This window comes from Podarcis filfolensis (genome assembly GCF_964270895.1).
Source record: "Podarcis filfolensis genome assembly, chromosome: 13".
Lineage (NCBI taxonomy): Eukaryota > Metazoa > Chordata > Lepidosauria > Squamata > Lacertidae > Podarcis > Podarcis filfolensis.
In genome coordinates, this window is record NC_139615.1 from 10,249,218 (window position 1) to 10,275,825 (window position 26,608).

The 26,608-nt window shown below is 46.1% G+C and overlaps 1 protein-coding gene across 2 annotated transcripts in view; it reads right to left on the minus strand.

Moving 5' to 3' along the window:
• RPGRIP1 (RPGR interacting protein 1) overlaps positions 1–19,276 on the minus strand; it is a 40,290-nt gene extending 21,014 nt beyond the window's left edge. The window contains exons 1-11 of one of the 2 annotated variants that reach the window (XM_083581359.1): positions 19,188–19,276; positions 13,608–13,721; positions 11,373–11,432; positions 10,167–10,305; positions 8,696–9,003; positions 6,359–6,461; positions 5,015–5,140; positions 3,555–3,660; positions 2,404–2,427; positions 2,147–2,293; positions 551–624 (exon numbers count right to left, since the gene is read on the minus strand). In XM_083581359.1, the coding sequence (XP_083437485.1) occupies positions 551–624; positions 2,147–2,293; positions 2,404–2,427; positions 3,555–3,660; positions 5,015–5,140; positions 6,359–6,461; positions 8,696–9,003; positions 10,167–10,305; positions 11,373–11,432; positions 13,608–13,695 (1,175 nt within the window). In that variant the 5' untranslated portion in view covers positions 13,696–13,721; positions 19,188–19,276. Of the gene's footprint in view, positions 1–550; positions 625–2,146; positions 2,294–2,403; positions 2,428–3,554; positions 3,661–5,014; positions 5,141–6,358; positions 6,462–8,695; positions 9,004–10,166; positions 10,306–11,372; positions 13,428–13,607; positions 13,722–19,187 lie in introns of those variants that run through there. The other variant, XM_083581360.1, reaches the window with a different exon arrangement.
• Positions 19,277–26,608: the final 7,332 nt, after the last annotated feature.

The window sequence follows — 26,608 nt, forward strand, 5'->3', positions numbered from 1 at the left end:
ATGTAACCTGAAGCGTATGTAACCTGAGGTACCACATTCTTCTTATTATTATTATGTGAATGTGACCAATATCAGAGTTCACAGACACATTCTAAAACAAACAGGCCAAAACAAAAACATTCAATAAGTGGGGAAAGTGGGCTTCACTGAGGAACGGGTTTGTTAAGTTGTGGGTGAACATATCAGACGACACAGCAATTCTTCAAACAGCTCTTGTTTATTCACAGGCCAGAACAGAACTGGGCTGAAGGGTTCAGCCAACCTGCTTAAATAGCGTTCCACTACAAAGCAACAGTAACAACTTTCTGTAACTATCCAATCACTGAACGTCACTTTCAATTCCTTATTTGCACATGCAGACCTGAGTGAAAACTATCCACAGTATCCCCCTGCTGACCCAGGGTGAGAACTTCAGTACATAACAGGGTTTGACCTGGAAAGTCCTATGGCTCAAACAGAGAGAATTGAAGGGCCACATTTGGCCCTGTGCCTGAAGTTCCCAACTGCAGCACGAATGTTGCTTATCCTTTCCCGCCAGCCCATCTCTCACCTCTCCAGCAGTTTGTCGTAATCTTCCTTCAGCAAATCTCGCTCCTTCTCCAGGTCCCGGACTCTATCCTGAAACTGAAAAAGGGAACACAATACAGGATCTTGTTGTGGAATCCAAGCTGCCAGTGGTGGCCCAGAGATTGGATGGGAAACAAGGTGGGCAAATATTCTGTTTTTATTTTTGACTCTGCCAATGGCTTGCATGGCTTCAAAAGGGGTTTAAACGAATGCATAGAGGATATAACTCTACCAGTGGTTTCTAGCCATGATGGCTATACTGTATACCATACAGTGGTACCTCGGGTTACATACGCTTCAGGTTACAGACTCCGCTAACACAGAAATATTACCTCAGGTTAAGAACTTTGCTTCAGGATGGGAACAGAAATTGTGCTCCAGCGGTGCGGCGGCAGCAGGAGGCCCCATTAGCTAAAGTGGTGCTTCAGGTGAAGAACAATTTCAGGTTAAGAACGGACCTCCAGAACGAATTAAGTACTTAACCCGAGGTACCACTGTATTCCGTTTTGGAAGAGGTATGTCTCTGAATACCAGAATAATTCTGCCGGGCAAGAGGAGCAAAACCATGGGATGCAGAAGGGCTGTGGCTCAGTGGTAAACCATCTGTTTTACATGCTGGTCCCAGGTTTGTCAAATATAAAGGAAACATAAAATGCAGCTAAGAAGCTCAAATCATATATATGACTGACATCCTTCTTTGGAAACGATATAGAAAAATAGGGGTGTTTGGCTTTTGCTGCCCAATTCCCCAAGGGATGGAGTCCTCCTAAGTCCATGATCGGTCAGAGATGAATGGAGGCAGAATACAGTGACAGCAAGGCAGATCTTCAATGACAACTAATACGAAGGAGGTTCGTAGATATAGGAGAGGAATCCCTTCAGGAACGTCCCCCGATTGCTATCTGCCTATGTGTTCTCAGGCAAGAGGGATTAAGGAGGCAGAGGAAATATTTAGAGTCTTTAAGAGAGCCAAGATGGTTTTTGGATTGCTCTCCTGTACTGTTTAGACATGTGGTTTATATACTTGTGCAATTTTTTTTCCTGGGGGGACGTAGGGGTGCGCATACCCCTAAACATTTTGTGAATCTAAGTTTGGCCTCATTGAGGGGCAGTATTTCAATACGAGAAGGAAAATGAGAGTACCCCTAAACATTTTTTTAAAGAAAAAAAGCACCGTGTGTGTGTTTTCCTTGTGCAATTATCAACGTTTATTCTATATCTGAGACCTTAGAATTCCTATAACAGAAATTAAACCAATGTCCAGATTTCAACATTCAAAAATGCACCATCTCAGCGGCATATCACACATATCTCCAGTGCTTTTTTTCTGGGGGTACACATACCTCTAAACACTTTGTGAATCTTTCTACTTTTCTCCATTTACTCTATTTATTTTCCCTGATTTGAACTATAAAATGGTGATTTTCTTGAGTAAATATGAAAGTACCCTCCCTTTTTTTATATAGAAAAAAAGCACTGTATATCTCAGTATAGAAATGGTTTCAATAAAAATAAAAGAGTGAAGTTTGAGAACTAGGAGAGAAGCATTTTCTTCTGGATTCTTTGTGACAGGACTTACATCTTCCAGCATTCCCTGCAGTGGAGAAAGGATTTCTACTTGGCTCTCCAGGGCTGCCACCTTCTGACTCTCCTCCCTGAGGTGGGCATTCAGCTTTTCAACCTGAGCTAGCAAGGCCTTGCTAGCTGACCTCAATGCCTCTTGGTTCTGGGGAAGCAAAGAAGAAGGGAAAGATTCGTGAGATCTAGAGCCTTGAGGGACCATGGAGTCCCAATCCCCCAATGCTGCCACCACCAAACAGAACTGGAGAAAGTTACCTGCTGGAGCTGAGTCTCGTAAGCCTGGAGGAATAGCAAGCAAAGGGCTGGATTATTGGGGTGGATGAGGAAAAAAGTACCTTCCTTGTCGGAAGTCACATATAAGAAGGAAAACGGAGTCTCTATACCATGGGTAGGCAAACTAAGGCCCGGATCCGGCCCAATCGCCTTCGAAATCCGGCCCGCAGACAGTCCAGGAATCAGCGTATTTTTACATGAGTAGAATGTGTCCTTTTATTTAAAACGCATCTCTGGGTTATTTGTGGGGTATCGGAATTCTTTTCTCCCCCCCCCAAAAAAATATAGTCCGGTCCCTCACAAGGACTGAGGGACAGTGGACCGGCCCCCTGCTGAAAAAGTTTGCTGACCCTTGTTCTATACTGTCAAATAATTGAATCATTGAATGTATTTTTCGCTCCGCTGGAGCCCTCAGGTCACCACTCTCCTGTAGGGGTTTTTTTTGGGGTGCACTGAGCTCTAGCGCTGCCCTCAAAGCCTTTCTGCCGGCTCTGTGTTGCGGACGAAACGTAGCACACCGTCATTCTCCTCCGCAGCGGACCGGAAGTCCAACAGTTCTCAGGAATCTTATGGGGAAGTCATGTGGTGTGCGTGCAACAGTAGTTTGTGGGGATCAGGTTCCCTCAGTTTCCCTCACGACCTGTTTTTAAATAATTTGGGCTAGATCTAAACAGCTATTAAAAAACGCTCTGAAAAGGATCTGCAAAAAACCACAAACTGTGGTAAAGCACAACTGAAAATACCGTTGAGATCAGGGATGAGGATGAGGAACCTTAGGTCTAGGGCTCAAATGTGGCCTTCACTAGCACTGCTTCCTCCCTCAGCCGCAAGTGTTTTTGCCTTTCTGGACTTTGCCCTTGAATTTTGATAATGCCGCTTCCTTGCCTAGAAGGAGAAGAGAGGGAGGTGCCTTGTGAGTGTGTGTGTGTAGGAACCAGCCTACTGCACAAAGGCAAAATGTACATCCATTATCCCATCCACTTTTGCCTCTGACGGCCCCAGGTTGCCACTGGCCTGAATCCCTTGGGAGGGCTCAGAAGATCATCGGTATGTCTGTGTGAAATGGTTTGGCTTGGGGAGAAGCCCAGGGGCCAGAGAGTGAAACCCAGTGGGCCGCATTTTGCAATACTCACTTCCTGTAAGCCAGCAAACTGGGCTTTGGTTACCACCAGTTCTGAATTCTTGGCTCTCAGAAGCTTCTGCAGACGAATCAGCTCCACGTTTTCCTGGATGGCGGCTCTGGAACAGCAAATCAGACAAATAGGTGCTGATTATTGACATTTATTAAGGACTGGGAACTTCTTGCAGACTTTTTGCGTAGGAGAGAAAATGAGCTTGTAATGTCTGGATTTGAAGAAAAAAAATTGGCTCATAGAAAATAGAATAGCTGGATGTTAATGAGTCAATACTATATTTAGCTGACGGACAGAGAACCGGAAGTCTTTTTATCTTTTCCTGTTTTCTTTACTTTTTCTCTCACTCTTTTTTCTTTTTCTCCCCCCCTTTTTTTCTTCTTTCTGCCCCTGTTCCTCTTTAGATTAGTTTTTTAAAAAGTATTTCTTTTATTCTGGTGTGTTTTAAGTAGGTACTTTGTACTGAACTTTGTATTAATAAAAATAGATTTTAAATACTCATCAAAAAGAAATAGATTGTCTTGTTAGGTCTGTGTTGGATAAAGAGACCAGCATTAAATGTGAAACCCACCTGCCAACACTTATCTGTCCCTCCTTTCTCCTTCCCTCATGAGAAGAAAAGGGCTGGAAACTACTTTAGGTTAATAAATTTGGGGGGGGGGGCGTGGTTGTAATAAAATACTTTCCAGCCATTTCTGCTATTGCATACAGATACAGTGGTACCTCAGGTTAAGTACCTAATTCGTTCCAGAGGTTCGTACTTAACCTGAAACTGTTCTTAACCTGAAGCACCACTTTAGCTAATGGGGCCTCCTGCTGCTGCCGCGCCTCCGGAGCATGATTTCTGTTCTCATCCTGAAGCAAAGTTCTTATCCCGAGGTAATATCTCTGGGTTAGCGGAGTCTGTAACCTGAAGCGTATGTAACCTGAAGCGTATGTGGTATGTGGTACCCGAGGTACCACTGTATCTGAATTTTTATGTTCCTGATGAAGCAAGAAGTTAAAATAAAGGTTTGTTTGATTTATTTTACAAAATTCATGTACCACGTAGGTACATGTACCGTGTAGGAAAACAACCAATCTCAAAACTGTTTACAGTAAGTAAAACAATAAAATGATCAGTAATAACCCATGAAAAACAACTATTTAAAACATTAAAAAAATAATTAAGATCAATGACAAGCCAAAACTCAGAGTGAAACACATGTCAACACTCCCAGTTTACAAATCTCTATATCTTATCAATGAGTCATGTTTGGTTTCCCCCGTTTTAAACTCAAGCCGGAAAATATATACTTTGACATCCCAGAATCTGGCTCTCTCCGGAACGGATTAAGTTCGATTTAAGTGTTTTGGTGAGAAATGGAACAAGAGTTGAGAAGACCTTAAAACAGAGCTAGAGAGACTGATTTAACATGGACCAAATAATACGTGAATGAAGCATTGTGCAGGCATTGTACCGGCGTTCCCGGACCTCTAGGTGGCGCTGCAGGGAGCGGGCGCTTTCTGGGTCCGTATCTCTGCCGTGTGTGGAACTCAGCGACTCAGGATCCAGCTCCAACGCTGCAAGGACCAGGCTCTGGGTACTGAAAGGAAGAAAACAAAAATAGCTGCTTCGTTTCCAGCTCATTGTCCCTGGGAAAATGGGAAGAGGAGAGGATCCAATTAACATTTGCATGCATTAACATTATTTATTTATTTATTTATGTCATTCCTTCCCATCTCAAACGCAGGTGGCACTGTGGGTAAAACCTCAGTGCCTAGGGCTTGTCGGTCGCATGGTTGGCGGTTCGAATCCCCGTGGCGGGGTGAGCTCCCATCTTTCGGTCCCAGCTCCTGCCCACCTAGCAGTTCGAAAGCACCCTTAAGTGCAAGTAGATAAATAGGTACCGCTTTATAGCGGGAAGGTAAACGGCGTTTCCGTGTGCTGTGCTGGTGCAGGCTCGCCAGAGCAGCTTCATCACTCTGGCCACGTGACCCGGAAGTGTCTCCGGACAGCACTGGCCCCCCGGCCTCTTAAGTGAGATGGGCGCACAACCCTAGAGTCGGACACGACTGGCCCGTACGGGCAGGGGTACCTTTACCTTTACTCCCATCTCAAAGTGAATTACAATATAATGACATATATATAAAACAGTGACATACTGTAAGCAGATGAAAACACTAGCAGGATTACAGTAACACTTGTAATGTAGCAAGTACTATGGAGACAATGGAGTTATATAAAACATGGAAAAGATGCAGGAGAAAAGGTTTAAGAATAGGAACCATGGAGGGGAGATGGGAAGTCCAGAGATTCGGAGGAATCTGTAAATGTGGATGTGTATGATTGTATTAGGGACGCGGGTGGCGCTGTGGGTTAAACCACAGAGCCTAGGGCTTGCCGAACAGAAGGTTGGCAGTTCAAATCCCCGCGACGGGGTGAGCTCCTGTTGCTCGGTCCCTGCTCCTGCCAACCTAGCAGTTCGAAAGCACGTCAAAGTGCAAGTAGATAAATAGGTACCGCTCCGGCGGGAAGGTAAACGGCATTTCCATGTGCTGCTCTGGTTCGTCAGAAGCAGCTTAGTCATGCTGGCCACATGACCCGGAAGCTGTACGCTGGCTCCCTTGGCCAAGAAAGCGAGATGAGCGCCGCAACCCCAGAGTCGGTCACGACTGGACCTAATGGTCAGGGGTCCCTTTACCTTTATGATTGTATTGTTATAATTTTATACTTGTTAAACCAAATAAAGATTATTTCAAAAGAAAAGAAAAGAATCGCAGTAGCCAAACGGTTGAGGGTAGGATGGGCAGGCAAGACTCACAGTCTCTCCGTTTCAACTCGAGATCCCTCCAGAGTGTGATCGCCATAGCGGGCAGGAGCTGTGTGGGTTGGTCTGATCGCCGGCCCTTGAACCCGCATTCCTGCTGGGCCAAACAATATAAATAATTACGATCAACACATCATGCGCCTCAGCCCACGCCCTGTTGGGTCACCCATTCTATAGAGAAAAACCAGTAGGGTCCACGAAAAGCCAGTGCAATTAGCTTCAATGAAGTCTACTGTCATGGGTCAAAGCAATGCACATGGAAGATAGTTAACTCTTTATTGTTAAAAGCAGACACTTACAGTTGTTTCTATGCACACCACTCTAGCATCTAGGCAACTATTCCCAGGTCTGTGCTCTGTGGTAGCAACAGGGGCTCACTCCCTCTCCCTCAGTTTATGGGCTGCACGCACACAGCTGGAGGCTGTGCCCGTGTGAAAGCTGCCTCTGCTCTTCTCTCTTCAGCTCCCTCCTGGTTCTGGGAGACATTGGTGCAGGAGAGGGTGGGGAAGCACCTGGCCCTCCACTTGCTTGAACTGCCTCTTCTGATCCATCCTGCGCCCCACCTCTAGCTGTGATGCTTCCCCTGCCTCCGGCTTTTGTCTCCTGGCTCATACGGTTTACCACAATTCACTGCCCCCCTCTCCTGAGTCCCCCCATCCCCACTGCACCCCAGTCAACAGCCTGCTAGTCGCTTGTTGCTTCTTCCACCCTTCTGGGAAATGAAATTGTCAGCGAGGGAATGGAGGAATTTGTTAGACCTGGCATTCTTTTTTCTTTTTCCCCCAATAATTTTTTTTAATTTTTCATTAAACATACATTCATTATACAAATAAATCACATATTTATCTTTAGCTCTGCCGAGCTTCGGACTTCCCTCCACCCCTTCGGTAAGTATCATATATTTTCTAACATCGCGTATTCTGTATATTTAACTTTATTTTTACCATACGCTGTTAGAGTCATTCTAACCCTGCCAGTGTCTTTAAGGTTTTACAATCGTCTCTTATGTACACCAAATATATACTCCAGCTTTCTTGAAACTTCTGTTTGTCCTGATCTCGTAGTTTTCCTGATACTCTGGCCAGTTCTGCGGAATTCATCATTTTAACCTGCCATTCCATAATGGTAGGTATTACATCTGTTTTCCAATTGTGAGCCAAGATAGTTCTTGCAGCCGTCGTGGCATACAGAAAGAGATTTTTATCTTTCTTTTTAATTTCCTTCCCTGTCAATCCCAGTAGAAAGGCTTTGGGGTTTTTTGGAAAAGTGTACTTAAAGATTTTTTAAGTTCATTGTAAATTAATTCCCAGAAGCCCTTCACTCTACCACAGGTCCACCACATGTGGTAGAGGTTGCTAGACCTGGCATTCTTAGCCTAATTTTAGTTACAAGAGGTACTGAGGTCATTGAAGTCTCCCATGACTACTACATCTCTCCGTTTTGAATGTTTGCTCATCTGCTCAAGAAGGCATCATCCAATTCTTCAGCCTGGCTTAGAGGTCCTTAGCAGATATCTACAACAAAGTCACTGTTGTTTCCTTCTCCTCCAAATTTAACCACAAATTCTCAACCTGCCTTCCATGCTCTGGGTCTTCACAAGTGTACACATCCTTTACATATAATGCCACTCCTCTTCCCTTTCTGTTTCATCTATTCCTTTTGAACAGGATTTACCTCTCAATTCCTACATTCCAGTTATGAGTATCATCCTACTAAGTTTCTTTTATTATTATTATTATTATTTAAAAAAAATATGTATAATTTTCCATTTTATACATTTCAGTAATTTTATAATCATTTTAACATTTCAAAACTTGGCTTCCTTCCTCTTTCTGTAGTTCCTTAAATGGATTTTTTAATATTTTCTGCATATCCAAATTAACTAAATTTGTTCATTTATTCATCTACTTTCAATATATACTCTTACAAAACTGCAGGTTATTACAATAATCCTGCCTCTTTACAATTTATTTGTAAATATTCAATAAACCATTTCCATTCTTTTATAAAAAATCTTGATTTCTTATTTTTCCAGTAAGTTTTGCCATTTCTGCATATCCCATAAGTTTTTGTATCCATTCTTCTTTTGCTGGGACTTCTGCATCATCCCACTAAGTTTTAGTAACACCTGCCAGGTCATATTTGCTGTCCTGTACTCAAATTCGTCTTACTTCTTTCCCATACTCTGTACATTAGTGCAACTGTTGCCCACCTGTCAGCATCCTGCCAGTCCCTGACACTCATTATGCGTCCTTTAGCATTGCAAAACCATTGCTCAGCCCAGAACCTCCCTGCCGATGAACACAATACCTCCCCACAAGTTCTTTTTACCTTTGCGTACTTTCTCAGGCACTCGTCCAGCGGCTGTGTGTGCCCGCCGAAGTCCTGTATCTACCCTGGGAGAGACATAGCCGTAAGGGCCGTATCGACCCAAACTCTGCAGCTGGAGCTGCTGCTTGTAGAAGAGCAGGCGGTTCCTTAGACCCTCATTTCGTCTCTCCAGTTCCCGAACCCTCTCCCGAGTCCCTTCCAGGTCCTCCTCCAGGTCCAGGTTTCTTCCAGAGCTTCGGATCCAGCTCCTGGGTCTCCCGTCAACTTGCATTCGCTCGTGGCTGAGCCTTGATAGTTTAGTGCCCATCCTGATGGAGCAAAGGGAGGAAAAGATCCAGTTTTGGCATTCTCAAGAAATAATACAACCTCTGTAACTGGTGTTCATAGGACCATGTTTGAGATTCAAGTTCTGGGCACCATTTAAGAAGGCCAAATCATGTTGGAAAAGATTCAGAGAGGGGTCATAGAAAGAAAGATAGAAAGAACCAGATATAGCCAAGTTACAGGGAACCAGATAGAGGGCCTTCTCGATAGTGGCGCCTGCCCTGTGGAACACCCTCCTACCAGATGTCAAAGAAAACAACAACTACCAGACTTTTAGAAGACATCTGAAGGCAGCCCTGTTTAGGGAAGCTTTTGATGTTTGATGCATTACTGTATTTTAATATTTTGTTGGAAGCCGCCCAGAGTGGCTGGGAAGCCCAGCCTGAAGGGCGGAGTATAAATAAATTATTATTATTATTAGCAGACTTGGGAAAATATGGCTGATGTGAGACGGTGTGTTGATGGTGCAATCTGTATATGTGTTTTCTGTTATCGCAAAGACTTGTGTGACGGCTAGTTTAAATGCTCATTAGACTGAAGCCCCTTCCTTCCGTGTTGTTGTTTTTTTAATTTGCAGTGTTGCAATGCTTGCATTCTGCCACTAGAGGCCTCCATGGTGCTCTTGGCTTCATCATGCACACAGAGAACACAATTAGCACGACAGCGACACCTGGTGGCAGAATGTAGCATTAGTCTTCACTGAACAGAGGCATTCATGGAACAAAGGAAAGCATCGGCTCAATTGATCTTAATTAATGCAACACTTCCAGTTCTATTGACTGAACTAGACATATAACACAAAACCCAACTGCCACCACCCAGATTAGGGTGGTCAGGAAGTGGAAGAGGAGAGAGGGATGTGGTTTACGGAGACGATAGACTACTCTGAACTATGATGACAGGCTGGGATAGCTCAGTGGTGAGGGACCTATGTAGACTCAGCAACATTCTCTTTATTATTGTTTGGCACATTGAAGCTGGTCTTAGATGTGAACTCTAGCTTACTATAGTCATTTCTGCAAGACATTAGATTTTAAACACCTATTCACTGAACCATCCGCCAGTTGATTGTGAGTAATGGACAACACACAATAATATACTCTGACTACGGACAACAATTTAATTAATAGCTGTCACTCCCTTTTACCTTTTGATCCTGTCCTCTTGCTTCCGGGCAAACTCTTTGAGCAGGAGATTTTCATCGTGAAGTCGCAAGAACCCGTCCTCTAGCTCTGTGCGGTTCACTCGGTTTATCTGGCGCCGAGTCCTTGCCAGTGAACCTGATGCTGGGGAGCAGCAAAAGAATTGGGAAGAACATCATCCTCTATGTGGTCTGTTAACAAAGGAAGAAGTTTCTACCCATACAGAAATCTTGCAGATTTCGTGATTTCATCATTCATGACAGTCTTCAGGCCATTGGAGAGGATTCTACAAATGTTAACTAGCTTGGGAGGATAGCACCATGTATTGGGTGGAGGTCAAACATGGCTGTAAGCTGATGGTTTTTAATGCATTTGCAAAAATTAAGTTTCACCCTCTAGTTGTACTAGGCCAGGCACTCCACCCTGCAGAATCCAGGGCTCCAGGTGGCCACCTAGGCTGCCTGCTCCTAAAAAATGGCTCTGGTGAGAGTGACTGGCCTAAGACCACAGTGAGTTTCATGGTTGTGGGAGGATTTGAACTTAGGTCTCCCCAGTCCTAGCCCAACACTCTAACTACATAATGCTAGCCCTCTTCATCATGGGAATTATTATGTATAAGGATACAAGGTTCTTGTTGGCCAACCATGTTCTCCTCAATGATACTCTAAGCGATAAAGAGCTGAAGTAGGGCATCGTCACCTCAGTTTCCCCTTTTCCTTTTCCAACACACTCAACATCCTGTGCTCAGCTGACCATGCTTAATTCTCATTGGACAGTTGGGGGAGGGTTAATATAGGGTTGCCATATGTCCGGAATATCCTGAACATACCCTGAGTACCGCTGTAGGAAGCAGTGTCCGGGTGGAAATCGGGAAAATGTCCTGGAAAATCTGGGCGTATGGCAACCCATGTTGGCAGAGTTGTTTTGGGTGACCTTCTTTAAGAAATAGTTCAAAAACTTGCCAAAAAAGGCTTCAACAATGTTGTTGTCCGGATTTTCACTTTTTGAGATATGGCAACCCTAGTTAATATGTACTTCTAGAAACCTCAAAGTTCCCCAGTCGGGTGGACACTTCCATCTTGTTTCTCAGTAGTCCTGCTTCATCTCAATTTTTCTTGGCACGTACCATTGGGGTTTGCTATTAGAGGGAGTGGTTATGTGAAAAGTTTGATACGACGCATAAAGACAGTGAATTTCATGACCTCGCCTACCTTTCATCCATGTTTTCAACCCTTGGGATTTGGCAGGGAGGACAGCAGAAGATGACACATCTGGAGGAAAGGGGGTTTGGAGATGGAGATAATAATATAATAATTTAATAATAATTTATTATTTATACCACGCCCATCTGGCTGGGTTTCCCCAGCCACTCTGGGCAGCTTCCAACCAAATATTAAAAACAATACAGAGTAGAATTATCAATATCTTTATCTTGCATAAAGAACATGGGTTTATGCATGGAGAGGGGGAGACTGAGGAAATAAGAATTGCACAGACAAACCCACTGCATAACAACATAGTATTAAGAGTTTGAGGCAGGTAGGATATATGCGGGGGCCTCCTTCAAATTCCTGGATCCAGCAAGTGTTGTAATCTAAGCAAGGATTCAAACTCCTGGAATAGCCAGGCTAGCTTCCTGGTGAGGTAATGACCTACATAGGGGTTGTTAAAATAACAAAGGAAGCGACTCTGTGCCAGATGACAAATGGGTGGGAGCCTCTCTCCCTCAACTTGCTGATAGTTAGAAAAATAAAGGAGTTTTGAGTTACGTGAGCTAGAAGGTGGAGGCAAGAGAACCATGTCTGATTTCTGCTGGAATCCAAGGCTTTTGGGGCTATGGGAAAAGCAGCATCTTTTTTGGTGGTGCTGATGCTGTGATCCTGTACAACATAGACCCAGGTTGCACCTACACGTAAATAAACCATATATTCTAAAGACACCACAGGGTCCGCTGTGCCTCATATTCTCAGGAGGAAACACAAACCCTAGGTGTGCGACTGGAACCCCTGGAATCTTGCACAGCTCAGAGATGGGGGTGGCGGGCACAGTGTCGTAATGTGGGTTGCCAGCAGCCACGGCAAGGAAAGTATTGCGCTGCCACTGGCACGGTAGACTACCCTCCCCCCCCGCTATACTTCTTGGCATGCCACAAAAGGAAGCGGGTTTGTCTTTATTTACCAACCCTCTTTTTGCATAAGGGTACCCTGTAGGGAAAGGAACGCAGGTGGCGCTGTGGGTTAAAATCACAGAGACTAGGGCTTGCCGATCAGAAGGTTGGAGGTTCAAATCCCTGCGATGGGATGAGCTCCTGTTGCTTGGTGCCTGCTCCTGCCAACCTAGCAGTTCGAAAGCACGAGCAAGTAGATAAATAGGTACCGCTCCAGCGGGAAGGTAAACGGTGTTTCTGTGCGCTGCTCTGGTTCGCCAGAAGCGGCTTAGTCATGCTGGCCACATGACCTGGAAGTTGTACGCTGGCTCCCTTGGCCAATAAAGTGAGATGAACACCACAACCCCAGAGTCGTCAGTGACTGGACCTAATGGTCAGGGGTCCCTTTACCCTTTAGGGCCATACCCTCTTAGCCTGTCCAGCTACGAGGGAGTTTCTGAGCCCTATTTTCAAAGAACCTTCCTTCCAATTCTAGAAACATAGCAACATAGGAAGCTGCCTTGTGCTGAACCAAACAATTGCACCATTTATCTACCTTGACCAGCAACTGCTCTTCCGGGTTCCAGACTGAAGTCTCTCCTGGCCCTACCTAAAGATGCCAGGGTTTGACTCTGGAACCTTTTGCATGCAAAGCAGATGCTCTCATACTGAGCTATAGCCCTGAATTCATCACTATGCACCTACATATTCATGCTCTGCTTGCACGCAGCTCAAACGTCTTGAGGGGAGTTTGCATTAAGTTTTGGAAAGGCAGGACTGTATGTGAAACTGAGAGAATTTCAACCTGAGTTTCACATTGCACCACACTCTTTGTAAATATTATCTGTGCAGTGAAGGACACCTAACTCAACGCTACAATTTCTGGTATTGCACTGTGGAAATGTCAGAATGTAGTCTCTAAGGAATTGAAGCTTCCTTGAGCAGGGGAAGCAAGGAAGAAAAGTTGCTAGTCTTTTGGGCTGCAAAGATAAACTGTCAAAATATGATAAAACTGAATGAGAAATACCAGAGGGGACAGATCAGGAAATTCATGGGTCAAGAAATGGTGGAATTTCAGTATCCTGCACAGTTTACCCATTTGCATGACTGTGGTAATAACAACCCAAAATGATCAAATCGATGCAGATTGACATAATTTATTCCGGTTGCAGAATTAAACTTTTCTTGACACGGAATCTGAATTCCATTCGCAGCTCTGTTTATGAAAGTTTAAGAGCCAGCAACACAACTATTGTAGCAAATGCCCTAAAAAAACACTCTTCCCCATCAAAATTTTGACCTTGTATAGCCGCTATCACGGAGGGCTTCTGATTGGTGTCTCGCACTGGCAGATCGCCTGCTGTTTCGTCCAACACAAGCAGCGACATGGCTGGGAAGGAGGCCTGGAACAAAGCTGAAATAACAAAGATGGGACTTAGGAAGAGAGCTTTGGAAGGAACACGGCGGCTTTCTTAGGCACACCCCAGTTTCCAAGTGGTGAAAGGTTTCAAGAACCCCAGCACATACCTTGGGTTGCTAGAGTCGTGAGATCAAGCCCTGCTTTGGTCAAAAGATTCCTGCATTGCAGAAGGATGGACTAAATCAGTGGTTTTCACCCTGAGGTGCCTTGAACGATGGTCAGGGGTGCCGCGGGCAACACTGGCCTCTGTCTCTCTTTCCTTCCTTCCTTCCCTCCCCTGATGCCCTCTCATGTCTCTGCCTCCCAAAGGCTTGCACAGCTGTTTGTTACAGCAGCTCTGGCTACAAGCTTCAAAGGCGAATGGTGCCTCTGGGGCTGGCCAGGGGGTGCTGGTTGCCAGGAGCTGAGGTGGCCTCAGAGTGAGCAAGCAAGCAAGCAAGCAAGCGGGCGAGGGAGCCCCACCAGCCAGTCTGCCAGTCCTTGCTGTTGGGAAAGGCGAACAGCGAGAGGCGGGCAAGTGGGTACCCTGCTGGCCTTTCTTGTGCTTGCTGTGTGCAAGGCCTGCCTGGAAGTTGAGTGCCAGCTTTTGACCCTACCGCCTCCCAAGGTAAAGTACTGGCCTCACATTCACCTTTGGCCAGTCTCTGTTGGGCCACTAAGGTTGGGAATATCCTCTTCCGAGGTCCCTGTGGGGCAGTGAGAGGAGGCATCTCTCTTTGGGGCAGGAGAGGGGTGCAGCTCAGAGATCAGGGGCAGCAGCTGCCCGGAGGACTCCCAAGGAGAGGGGAGAGGAGAGGAGGCTGAGGGAAAACTCCACAAGGTAGGGTGTTCAGAAAGGGGCTAGAGGCTGTCACTTCTGCAGGTGATGGGTTGCACAGCTGGGCTCCTGAGGGTGCCGCAGAAAGAATGTTGTTGGTCAAGGGAGCCATGGACTCAAAAAGGGTGAAAACCTCTGCACTAGATTATCCTTCCGACTCTGTGATTCTATAATCTTAAGTTAACTTAGAGAGTATTCTATGATTCCCGCTGTAGAAAAGGACATGCCTGAGACCTTCCTTGTTAACCACACAATGCAAACATTTCCTTAACAGCCATGTGTGCCTGTTTTTATTGATTTTTCTGATTGCCACGGCACCTGCTGGTGCTGTATCATTGTAGTGTGGTTTCAGTCTGCTGTGCTTAGGAAACAGAGGTAGCTGCCCCATAACAAACAAATCAGCCAGTCGGGTCTATCCCACTCAGTACTGCCTACACTGACTGGCAGCAGCTCTCCAGGGATTTCAGACATGGGGCGTTCCCAGTCCTACCTGGAGACGCCGGGGATTGAACCCAGGACCTTACGAATGCAAAGCGGGTGCTCTGCCACTGAGCTATGCAGCCTTCCCTAAGGCTAAGCACTTTAAACTTTTGATAGAATCCACTTTGTTTATAGTGGGAAGGCAGGCTAGATATTTCCTTTTCATAAAGAAATGCATACTCATTTTAGTGGAAAACACAGCCCCGTATTGACAAAGAGATAGAGTTCAACGGGAGTGAGGGAGAGAGAGGTTTTCTGGACCTGAGGTTGCTCCCAGACCACCTGTCTGCAGAGAGCTAGAGAACATCAGTGATTTACAGAGACTTCACTCTGAATTTGTTTGCCAAAGGATGCAACATCGTCTCAAGCAGTTGTTCTCCCATGCTTTCTGGTACATTTTCCCCATCCGTTGCAAAAAAAAAAAGGTCCATATTTTCCTTTTCTTTTGGAAGGCAGGTTTGCTGCACTAGAGTTCCCAATCAACTTTAATTGCACAGCCCAAATTGGCCAGTGTGTGGCTGAATCCTTTCCCCAAAATGGCGGTCTTCGAAGCATCCTTTGAGACTTTGTTGAAGATCAAGGCCTCTCCCGCCTCCGGATGCTTTTGAAGCTGCCTCTGCAGCCACTCGCTTGCAGCGGAAATAACTGCACTCTGTTTCTTGATCTGGCCTCTTCCATCTCCCCCCTCCCTGCCCAGCCGCCACGGCCTGGAGAAGCACTTGATCTCGCCACCCACACAGTCCTGCAAGAGCAACTGCGGATTTTCTCTCCCCTCCCACTAAAACCTCTTGCCATCTGTCAGAAAGAGCTCAGTCCAGGCTGTTTTGTTTTCAGTTCCCATCTTTACAGGCACGCCACACCGGCGTTTTATCGCCGGTGTCTTCTGCAACATGTTTTTGACAGAACAACAGTGCACCAGTGGTTTGATTTATTCTGATTTCTTTTTTTAGTTGTTCTGCTCCACTTCCTCAAGGCTACCACATTGCTGATGTCTGGAGGAGCTGTAAAAGTGCATGGTGGAACTGTGGAACTCGTTGCTGCAGGAAACAGCGATGGCCTCCTACTTGGATGGCTTTAGAAGAGGATTCGGCAAATTCAGGGAGCCCAAGGCTGTCTGATACTAAGTCAGATCAACAGTCCATTTCTCAGGTTTCAGGGAAGGATCTCTCTCAAACCTACCTGGATATGCCAGGGATAAAACCTGGATTTTCTTCTGCATGCTCTGCCACTGATCTATGGCCTTTTCCCTATAAGAAGAAGCTCTAAGCTGGAGCTACAACTCCCAGAATAGTGAGTGAATGAATGAATGAACGACTGAATCTTTATTGGTAAAAGCTTTAAGCCATCACAATTGGTCACAATGCGTCGGATACAAATAATTGATTTAAAACTGAACAACAGCAGCAAAGCAAACATACAAAAATGCAAAGATCCCTGTTGCATAAGTTAAGCACTCCACGTCTCACTCTCTCCCTTATGATACTTGTCTTCGTGCCTAGCTCTCAACTTACTTGCAGCCAAGGCAAATTTTGCAGCCTGTGCAGTAATAAATGCATTATTGCCAGCCAGTAAAATAGAGATTTGCTCAAGAGGAGTTTGGTTGGAAAGAGAGCAAAGGATGGAATCAAGGAATTTTTGTCAAGGGGATGTATATAAAAGGCATCGTAACAAATAGCACTGAATGTCCTCCGCATCTCCCGACTCACAGATGCTTCCCAGAATAGTTTCGCAATAGTAGAATCATAGAGTTGGAAGGGACCCTGGAGGTCATCCAGTCCAGCCCCTTGTAATGCAGGAATCTCAACGAAAGCATCCAGGACAGGATGGTCATCCAGTCTCTGCTTAAAATCCGCCAAGGAAAGGGAGTTCACCTCCTACCGAGGGAGTCTGTTCCACTGTCAAACAGCTCTTACTGACATCAAGTTCTGGTGTTGAGTTGTAAACTATTTTCTTGTAACTTGAAGCCATTGGTTCGAGTCCTATCTGCCAGAGCAGGAGAAAACAAGCTTGCTCCATCTTCCACGTGACAGCCTTTATGATATTGGAAGATGGCTATCATATCTCCTCTCAGTCTCCTCTTCTCCAGGCTAAACATACCCAACTCCCTCAACCGCTCCTCATAAGGCTTGGTTTCTAGGCCCTTCATCTGGGGTCAGCAAACTTTTTCAGCAGGGGGCCGGTCCACTGTCCCTCAGACCTTGTGGGGGGCTGGACTATATATTTTTTTTGGGGGGGATGAACGAATTCCTATGCCCCACAAATAACCCAGAGATGCATTTTAAATAAAAGCACATATTCTACTCATGTAAAAACACGCTGATTCCTGGACCGTCCATGGGCCAGATTTAGAAGGCAATTGGGCCGGATCTGGCCCCCGGGCCTTAGTTTGCCGACCCATGCCCTTGATCATCTCAGTCGCCCTCCTCTGCACACGTTCCAGCTTGCCAATATCCTTCTTAAATTGTGGCACCCAGAACTGGACACTGTATTCCAGTTGTGGTCTGACCAAGGTAGAATAGAGTGGTATCAATCTCAATTCCCAGTGAACTCTGGGAATTGTAGCTCTGTAAGAAGAATTGGTGTCTACCAACTACTCTCATTGTGCTTAACAAGCTACAGCTCCCAGAATTCTTTTGGGGGAAGCCATCACTGTTTAAAGACGCAATAGAGTGCTTTAATCACACATTGTGGATGTAACTCTGGTGTATAGGATTGCACTGTGAGTCTCTCAGGTCACACAAGGCTCTGCTGTTTTTGACGCAACAGGCTAGCGTAGCTTCTTGTCTGGAATTAGGTAAATGATCCTTTTTGTTGGGCAAATTCAGGCGGGCACATTGGACTATGCAAACCTTTTGAAGGACTCTGGAAGAATGGAAAGGGGGCAAATTTTCACACAAGAAGTGCGCGCATGCTTTGTTATAACACAAAACATTTGCATTGCTGATGGTAGGCTTTGAACAACTCAAAAGACATTTACATTGTTTATGGGAGATTTGCAAAGGTAGACAATAAATGGCTGATAACAGTTTCTGAGGGGAAGAAAAAGACGGAGAGTGTCTCTAATTCTGCCCTGTTCAGAGAAGGTGAGCTGAAATTAATGAGCCTGAGTTAGTCTGCTTTCACTTGGCAGTTTATTCCAATTCCCTGATGCTTCCCTGCTGCTTAATTTCCACATTATATGTGAGCTTTCACTTGATGTCAATGTCCATTCCAGAAAAACCAAGAGTATATTGTACGCATTTAGCACTCAGTTCTGTTATCTGATTCCAGAAAAAAATCCATTTGCAGCCCCCTCAATTGGGAAAAAATCACAGGAATGAAGTGACAAAATTTGGGGCAGTATACCGGCAAACACCATTTTCCTGCCGTTTTCATGAGGGAACCATGATGGAACAGAAACACGCATGTGTGAAAAGCGTAGGTGAGCAATGACATCATCCAATGGTGTTTATTGTTGCTACACCACCCCCACACCTACTGGTGTGAAAGAAATTTAGCATGATGCGCTGCTGTATCTGTCAAAAAGCCACAGTTACGTAACACAACACATCCTGCACTGTGAAAGGAAGCAGTATAATCAGCAAAACTAACCCGATATCCCCACATCTGAATGTACCCTTAGTGAAACAGACAGACAGACATACCCTCCAGCACTTCTCCGATGAAAATAGAGATGTCCTATTCCATAATAATGATGATATTTTTACTATTTATACCCCACCCATCTGACTGGGTTGCCCATGCCCCTCTGGTTGTGGCTGATGAGCCTCAGGGTTTTTGGGGGAAATAAGCCCAAATAAGATCTTGCAAGGTTGAAGTCCACCTGCCCCTGCTTAGAAGCATCTCCCTAGGACAGGCACCCCCAAACTCGGCCCTCCAGATGTTTTCGGACTACAACTCCCATCATCCCTAGCTAACCAGTGGTCAGGGATGATGGGAATTGTAGTCCCAAAACATCTGGAGGGCCGAGTTTGGGGGTGCCTGCTCTAGGATTTCAGGCAAGCGTCTCTTTCAGCCCAACCTGAAGATGCAGAGGAATGAACCTGCCACGGCAGAATTTCTTCTGTTGTCTGTCACCTTCTCCTCTCTGCTCCCCGCCCCAAACCATGCTGTGATTGTAAATTCCCTCTCCGGATATTGAAATTAATCAGATTCCAGCTCACGCTTATACAGGCCGAGACGGAGATGGGGCTTTGCGTTCTATCCAATCCCTCCGACGCTTTTGCCCCAGTTCGCTTTCGCCTTCCGCGCCACTTAAGAGGCTGTCTTCTCGATGGTTCCGTATTTCGGTTTCTCAGTGAGTCATGTTAGGCAGACGCTGCCCAGAAGGGAAGGACAAAATCCCTTTGGTAATCCTGGCCTGCCTAAGCTCATTAATGGGTCAAGGAGGAGGAGGAGGAGGAGGAGGAGGAGGAGAAAGGGTACTTTGGGCAACAGAAGGATGGAGAGATGGGCAAGCTGCTGGCTACCCAGCTAACATGGCAGCAATTAATCCCTCACTTTCCACCTCACAGAAGACTTGAAAAGGAAGCCGGGGTGTGCAAAGAGACTGGGGGTGTTAGAGCAAAAGGGGAGAGACCACTTGTATACCTGAACGAGCATCTCCACCACCATTGTTCAGCCCGGACACCGAGGTCCAGCGCCGAGGGCCTTCTGGCGGTCCCCTCATTGTGAGGAGCGAAGCACAGGAAACCAGGCAAAGGGCCTTCTCGGTAGTGGCCCCCTCCCTGTGGAACACCCTCCCATCAGATGTCAAGGAAACTAACAACTGCCTGACTTTTAGAAGACATGCAAAGGCAGCCCTGTTTAGGGAAGTTTTTAACTTTTGGTGTTTTTAATGTTGCGTTGGGGGCCATCCAGAGTGGCTGGGGCAGCCCAGTTAGATAGGAGGCATGTTATTATCATTATTATTCATGTATTGTTTGATTTGGATTTATTTTCATGCATTTATTACACCCCAACTTCCTTCCAACATGGGACCCAAGGTGGCGCAAATATGATCCCCTCCAGGAATTTCAGCAAAGTGACGGCCTGGTCTGAATTGTCACACTGCATCAGGGAGACAGAAATCCAGGGACCAGGCAGATCCTTGTTTAAATCTCACGTGTGTCATGCCTCACCAGGTAGCCTCTCTTGCAGGCTGCTTTATCTCATGCCAAGCAATTAACATCTGCAATATTGTGGCGGCGGGGGGGATAATACTGAGTGTCCTTACAGCAGGTATGGGCAACCCTTTCCCACCTGAGGACCACATTCCCTCCAGTTAACCTTCTGTAGGGATCCATCCCACTGGACAGGGCTAGAAGCCAAAGTGAGAGAAGCAACGTATGTTCTAGCCAGGCAAAAAACCCTCAAGGAGGGTACAATGAAGGGCTGAGAAAGGGGTGTGGCCTAAAGAGATCCTCCCAGGGCCAGAAAGAGAGACCTGGAGGGCCAGACTGGACCCCCAGGCCAGAGGTTCTCCATACACATATCCCTCAACTGTCCTGATTTAAGCGGGGCATCCCATTTTTAGGAGCCATGCTCTCTCGCGAGTCACCTAGCGGCTCCCGCAAGATCACGGCTTTATCATCTCTTTCTATGTTGATGTTGTGCTGTTGTTTTAATTTCCCCTAAGGTGCACTGAAAAATCATGCCTTTTGGAGCATCTGCTGCCACGGTAGTTACCAAGGATGCTCTGATTCACATGCTTCCTTCCCTTCCTGTCTCACCATCCGAAGCAACAGAACATCAGTGCTTAGGGGGAAAAAGTGCTTTGAACCCTTTGAAGACGGCTGATTAAATCAGATTATGAGAGGTGAAGGCCGGGATTAATTCACGTCTATGAGGGGCATCGATGAATGTGTTCATTTATTTGCCTGCCTTTGTCTCACTTGGCCCTAGTTAATTTTGGCTAAGAGGAACATTGATAAATGAGTGTATGCATGCGATTGCAAAATGGTCCTCCTTATTTTGCAGCTTCTGAATTGAGGGCTATTAACACTGTCTATGTGGGCTTCATGCCTGTCCTTTGTTGAACTGTCTCTGCTGTGACTGTAGCTGTGTTGTTGATTACAAAATAATTATGAACACAGCTTTTCATTTGGTGGCTTCAAATTAACTGTGGTGCATTTCACTCGGAAGCTGCTTGCAGGATTTTTATATCAGCTTTGGGTGGGTTTGAGTTTGGGAAGGGGTTACTTGCGTCTTGGGAACTGAAATGTCACCTTGATGTTCAAAATGTGACTGATGTTTGGTGGAAATTTTCGTTTTAGCGAACACAGATGTGGCTGTAAGCTGTGGTTTGAGATTACTTTTTCTGTACACGAAAAGGAGAAGCTGATTTTGAAGGCTGTACTTTTCTGGCTGTGTGGACCTCCGGTTGCCGTTTGTGAGACGAAAGCCTGCTTGCCTCTGCTGGAGAGAGAGGTTTGGAAGAGAGATTCAGTACTCTCTCGCAGCAGAGATAGCAATATGGCGATCGTTCCAAGCACAATAAAACTTGGGTTAGATTTCCATCTGCCCTCATCCACCTTTAAACAAACGTTCCCCAGAAAAATACTTATGCTAGAATACACCACAGACACTTAGCTCAGCAAATAGAAAAAGGTTCTGCTCACAGTTTCACGTTGCAGCAAACAAGTCTCCATCGGTGAAATAAAGATGAAAAAGGGTTCTGAACGACTGAAAAGAAAGAACTGGGTTTCCTTACAAAAAGAATCATGCGAAGATGCAGGCTGTAAAGTCTCCCTTTTGGAGATATTCATTTCACTTGGTTTTTCTTGTGGTTGGGAGCCATTGACCGACCACATGGCTCCTTGCTTGCTCCAAGAAGCAAAGGAAAAAGAGGGGGGGAAGCAAGGAAACAAAAGTTGGTTGTCAGAATGGGAGGGAGTCAGTTGATGTCATGAGAAAAACAAAGATGGAACAAACTGGCAAAGCTAGTGTGGCACAGTGGTTAGAGTGTCACGCTAGGGCCTGGGAGACCAGGGTTCAAATCTCCACTAAGCTGTGAGGCTCACTAGATGACTGTTGACCAACCACTGCCTTTCTCCGCCTAACCTACCTCATATGGTTGTCTCGAGGATAAAATGGGGAGAAGGAGAATTATGTATGCCACCTTGAGCTCCCTGGCGGAAAGGTGGGATACAAAAGTATTAAAACAAACCCACACTTCTACAGTACTAAATATAGGAAGAGTAATGAGATACAAGGACAGAGCATGAGGATGAGGTATTTTGGGACCGAGGAGTAGTCTGGAGACCAAACAGCACCTTCTTCCACGAACTGAGATAACAAGGGTTCTTTGTGCCAGTTATGCGGTCGGCAAGCTCTGTGTTAATTGCAAACAGCCCCTCCATCCTATGCGCAGGTGGTACATAAATGTAAATAAAACCGTATGCCCTAAAGACACATTGAAACAAAACATTCATGGAATTGTAGAATTGGAAGGGATCCTGAGGATCATCTGGTCCAATCCCCACAATGCAGGAATATGCAGCTGTCCTGTACAGGGATCAAACCCGCAACTTTTGGCATTATTCGCACGACATTAATAATAATATATTATTTATACCCCGCCCATCTGGCTGCGTTTCCCCAGCCACTCTGGGCAGCTCCCAGCAGAATATTAAAAAAATGAGAACACAAACATTAAAAACTTCCCTAAACAGGGCTGCCTTCAGATGTCTTCTAAAAGTCAGATAGTTGTTTCTTGACATCTGCTGGGAGGGCGTTTCACAGGGCAGGTGCCACTACCAGGAAGGCCCTCTGCCTGGTTCCCTGTAACCTCACTTCTCACAGTGAGGGAACCGCCAGAAGGCCCTCAGAGGTGGACCTCAATGTCCAGGCTGAATGATGGGGGTGGAGACACTCCTTCAGGTATACTGGACCGAGGCTATTTAGGGCTTCAAAGGTCAGCATCAACACTTTGAATTGTGCTCGGAAACGTAATGGGAGTCAATGTAGGTCTTTCAGGACCAACGTTATATGGTCTCGGCGGCCACTCCCAGTCACCAGTCTAGCTGCCATACTCTGGATTAGTTGAGGTTTCTGGGTCACCTTCAAAGGTAGCCCCATGTAGAGCGCATTGCAGTAGTCCAAGCGGGAGATAACTAGAGCATGCACCACTCTGGCGAGACGGTCTGCGGGCAAGTAGGGTCTCAGCCGGCGTACCAGATGGAGCTGGTAAACAGCTGCCCTGGACACAGAACTGACCTGCACTCTTAAAGCAGCTATGCTAACCACTATACAGTGGATGCTTGGGTTGCGCACTTGATCCGTACAGGATGCATGTTCGCAACCTGCAGCTGCGCGTCTGCGCACGCGCGGGTTGTGATTTCGTGCTTCTGCACGTGCACGACTGCCGAAACCCGGAAGTAACCTGTTCTGGTACTTCTAGGTTTCGGCGGTCCATAACCCCAAAAAAAACAACCTAAAGCATCTGTAACCTGAGGTATGACTGTACCATCAACGCTTGGAAACCGCAGTTCCCAGGAGCTATACATATAGCGCAGATGGGTCTACTTTTTTTCTTTTTTAGGAGTTCAGAGGAGCTGTCGCTCCCTGAACAGCTGAGCCTCTCTTCCTCTTCCAAAAAAAGAACAATAGGCAGTTCTAAAGAACCAGAGATCAAACCTCAACAAGGAAGTGGCCTGCAAATGCAGATCTGTGTAGGGCAGGGAACATGCAAAGAAAAGGAATCCCTGTCACGGCTTCCTCTATCGGCTATGACTTCATTTCCGCCCCCCTGCAAGCCAACATCAGGACACAAAAAGGCCAGAAAGTAAAACCTCCAGCAGGCCCCACATTGCAAAGAAGGGTTGTAGCTAGTGCTTTTTTTTGCATTCCAGCTGGAAAAAAAAAGCCCTGGTTGTAACTCAATGGCAACCAGCAGGTCCCAGGTTCTATCCCCAGCGCCTATCAGGACATTAAGAAATAAATATGGGGAAATATTTATTAATAAATATGGAACAATGGGTCAGAATTAACATCAGGATGAAATCAGATCAAAAGCCAACAACAAAATTCGGTCAGTTGGGGGAAAGGAATGATCTGAAGCATATCTAGGCCAGGCAAAAGGAAAATCCATTTTATTGGTCTGATATTCTTATTTGTTAACTGCTCCGGAATTTTTAAGGAATTGCAGTACAGTGGTACCTCAGGTTACATACGCTTCAGGTTACATACGCTTCAGGTTACAGACTCCGCTAACCCAGAAATAGTGCTTCAGGTTAAGAACTTTGCTTCAGGATGAGAACAGAAATTGTGCTCCGGCGGTGCGGCAGCAGCGGGAGGCCCCATTAGCTAAAGTGGTGCTTCAGGTTAAGAACAGTTTCAGGTTAAGTACAGACCTCCGGAACGAATTAAGTACTTAACCTGAGGTACCACTGTATTAAGAAAGTTAGAATGGCATAAACCATGTCATTTGGTAAATAAGAGAGAGGAGGGGGATCAGAAAGCACTGATAAACTGCAACAATGCATTGTGGGATATGTAGAACTAACCTCTTTGCCCCATAGCAGGGGAGCGTAGAGGAGAAGCCATCACGGAATAGTTCAGGGATGGGGAACCTGTGGCCCTCAAGGGATGTTGCTCGTCTACAGCTCCCATCATCTCTGACCATTGGCTAAGATGTTGACCCAACAAACGACATGCTCACTGCACCTTCCTTTTGAAGGACAGGGCAAGCATAGCTCTTAACCCAGCAAGTGGCCAGAGTCCTTGACCTGGTTAAGCCAAAGTATCTGGAAAGGAAACCACTTAAGAGGAACAGTTGAGAGAGTTAGGTATAGTTTAGGCTGCAGAAGAGTAGACCGAGAGGAGTGGTATGATGTTGTTGTTGTTCAGTCGTTTAGTCGTGTCCGACTCTTCGTGACCCCATGGACCAGAGCATACCAGGCACTCCTGTCTTCCACTGCCTCCTGCAGTTTGGTCAAACTCATGTTCGTAGCTTCGAGAACACTGCCCAACCATCTCGTCCTCTGTCGTCCCCTTCTCCTTGTGCCCTCCATCTTTCCCAACATCAGGGTCTTTTCCAGGGAGTCTTCTCTTCTCATGAGGTGGCCAAAGTATTGGAGCCTCAGCTTCAGGATCTGTCCTTCCAGTGAGCACTCAGGGATGATTTCCTTCAGAATGGATACGTTTGATCTTCTTGCAGTCCATGGGACTCTCCAGAGTCTCCTCCAGCACCATAATTCAAAAGCATCAATTCTTCGGCGATCAGCCTTCCTTATGGTCCAGCTCTCACTTCCATACATCACTACTGGGAAAACCATAGCTTTAACTATATGGACCTTTGTTGGCAAGGTGATGATAGCCACCTACAAATATTTGAAGGGCTGTGCCACAGAGGACGGAGCAAACTTGCTTTCTGCTGTTGGGCCTGAACCAATGGATTCATATTACAAGACAGGAGATTCCGATTAAATGAAAAATCTCTCCGACCGTTTGACAGTGGGACAGACTCGTTGCTGAGGCTCGATTTGCAGCTGTCAGTGGAGTGGGAGGACAGCCAAACAGAAGAGTCTCTGAGGTGTACTTGCCTGAAGGCAGCATCAGCATCCAAAGTAAAGTCCAGTCCAAAGGTTGGGCAAACAGCAACCTGCATGGTCAGACAATCCAAGGTTCAGAGAATCCAATGATCATGGGGTCAAGGGCCAAGACAAGCAGGAAGCAGCAAGGTAGGGCCAGGAACAGCAAGCGTTGTTTCCAAGACCTGACTGCTGCTGGAAGCTCTGCTTAAGAAGGCTGAAGCCGGTTGGTTCTCATCAGTGCCTTCTCCTCTAAGTCCTGGAAAGCTGCAGGTGGAGTCACTCCGCCTTCTCCCTCTTCAGGCTGCTGTTCATCAGGTGAAGCCGGCCTGTGACACCCTTGGAAGGTGGTGAGCTTTGTTGGAAGTTTTTAAACGGAGATTGGATCTGTCAGGGTTTCTTTAGATGTGATTGCAGGGAGCTGGACTAGATCAGGCACAGGCAAACTTGGCCCTCCAGATGTTTTGGGACTACAACTCCCATCATCCCTGACCACTGGTCCTGTTAGCTAGGGATGATGGGAGTTGTAGTCCCAAAACATCCGGAGGGCCGAGTTTGCCTATGCCTGGACTAGATGACTCTTGGGGTCTTTTCCAACTCTGCAGTTCTTCATTGTGTGCCTGCATTTCCCCCTTATGGGTAGCTTGTGGTATGGAGGAGGGGGCTTCAATTAGATTGGGGAAATGGTTCAGGCAAAAGGACCCTCTGTGAGGACAAAGAACCCCCCCTCCAGTGTCTCTCTCTGTGTGTTCACTGCTACTTCCGAGTCATTTGCCCATTTGAAAAGGGATAAAAACAAACAAACCTACAACCCTTCAAGAATGCAACAGTTAATTCAGAGTCAAATCTCTGACTTCTATCGATCTATCTGTCTATCTATCTATCTATCTATCATGTTGGTAAGTCCCTTCCGAGACGCACAGCAACCTGAGAGCAACATGTAAAACCCAAAACAGCTTTATTTGAGTTCCCGCTCGGCTGTCTCCTATGATGTACAACTTGGTGGTTATCGCTAAACTGAGACTAGCGCATTCTGCATGCTATCTGAGTCACAAAAACCACAGTGACTGACA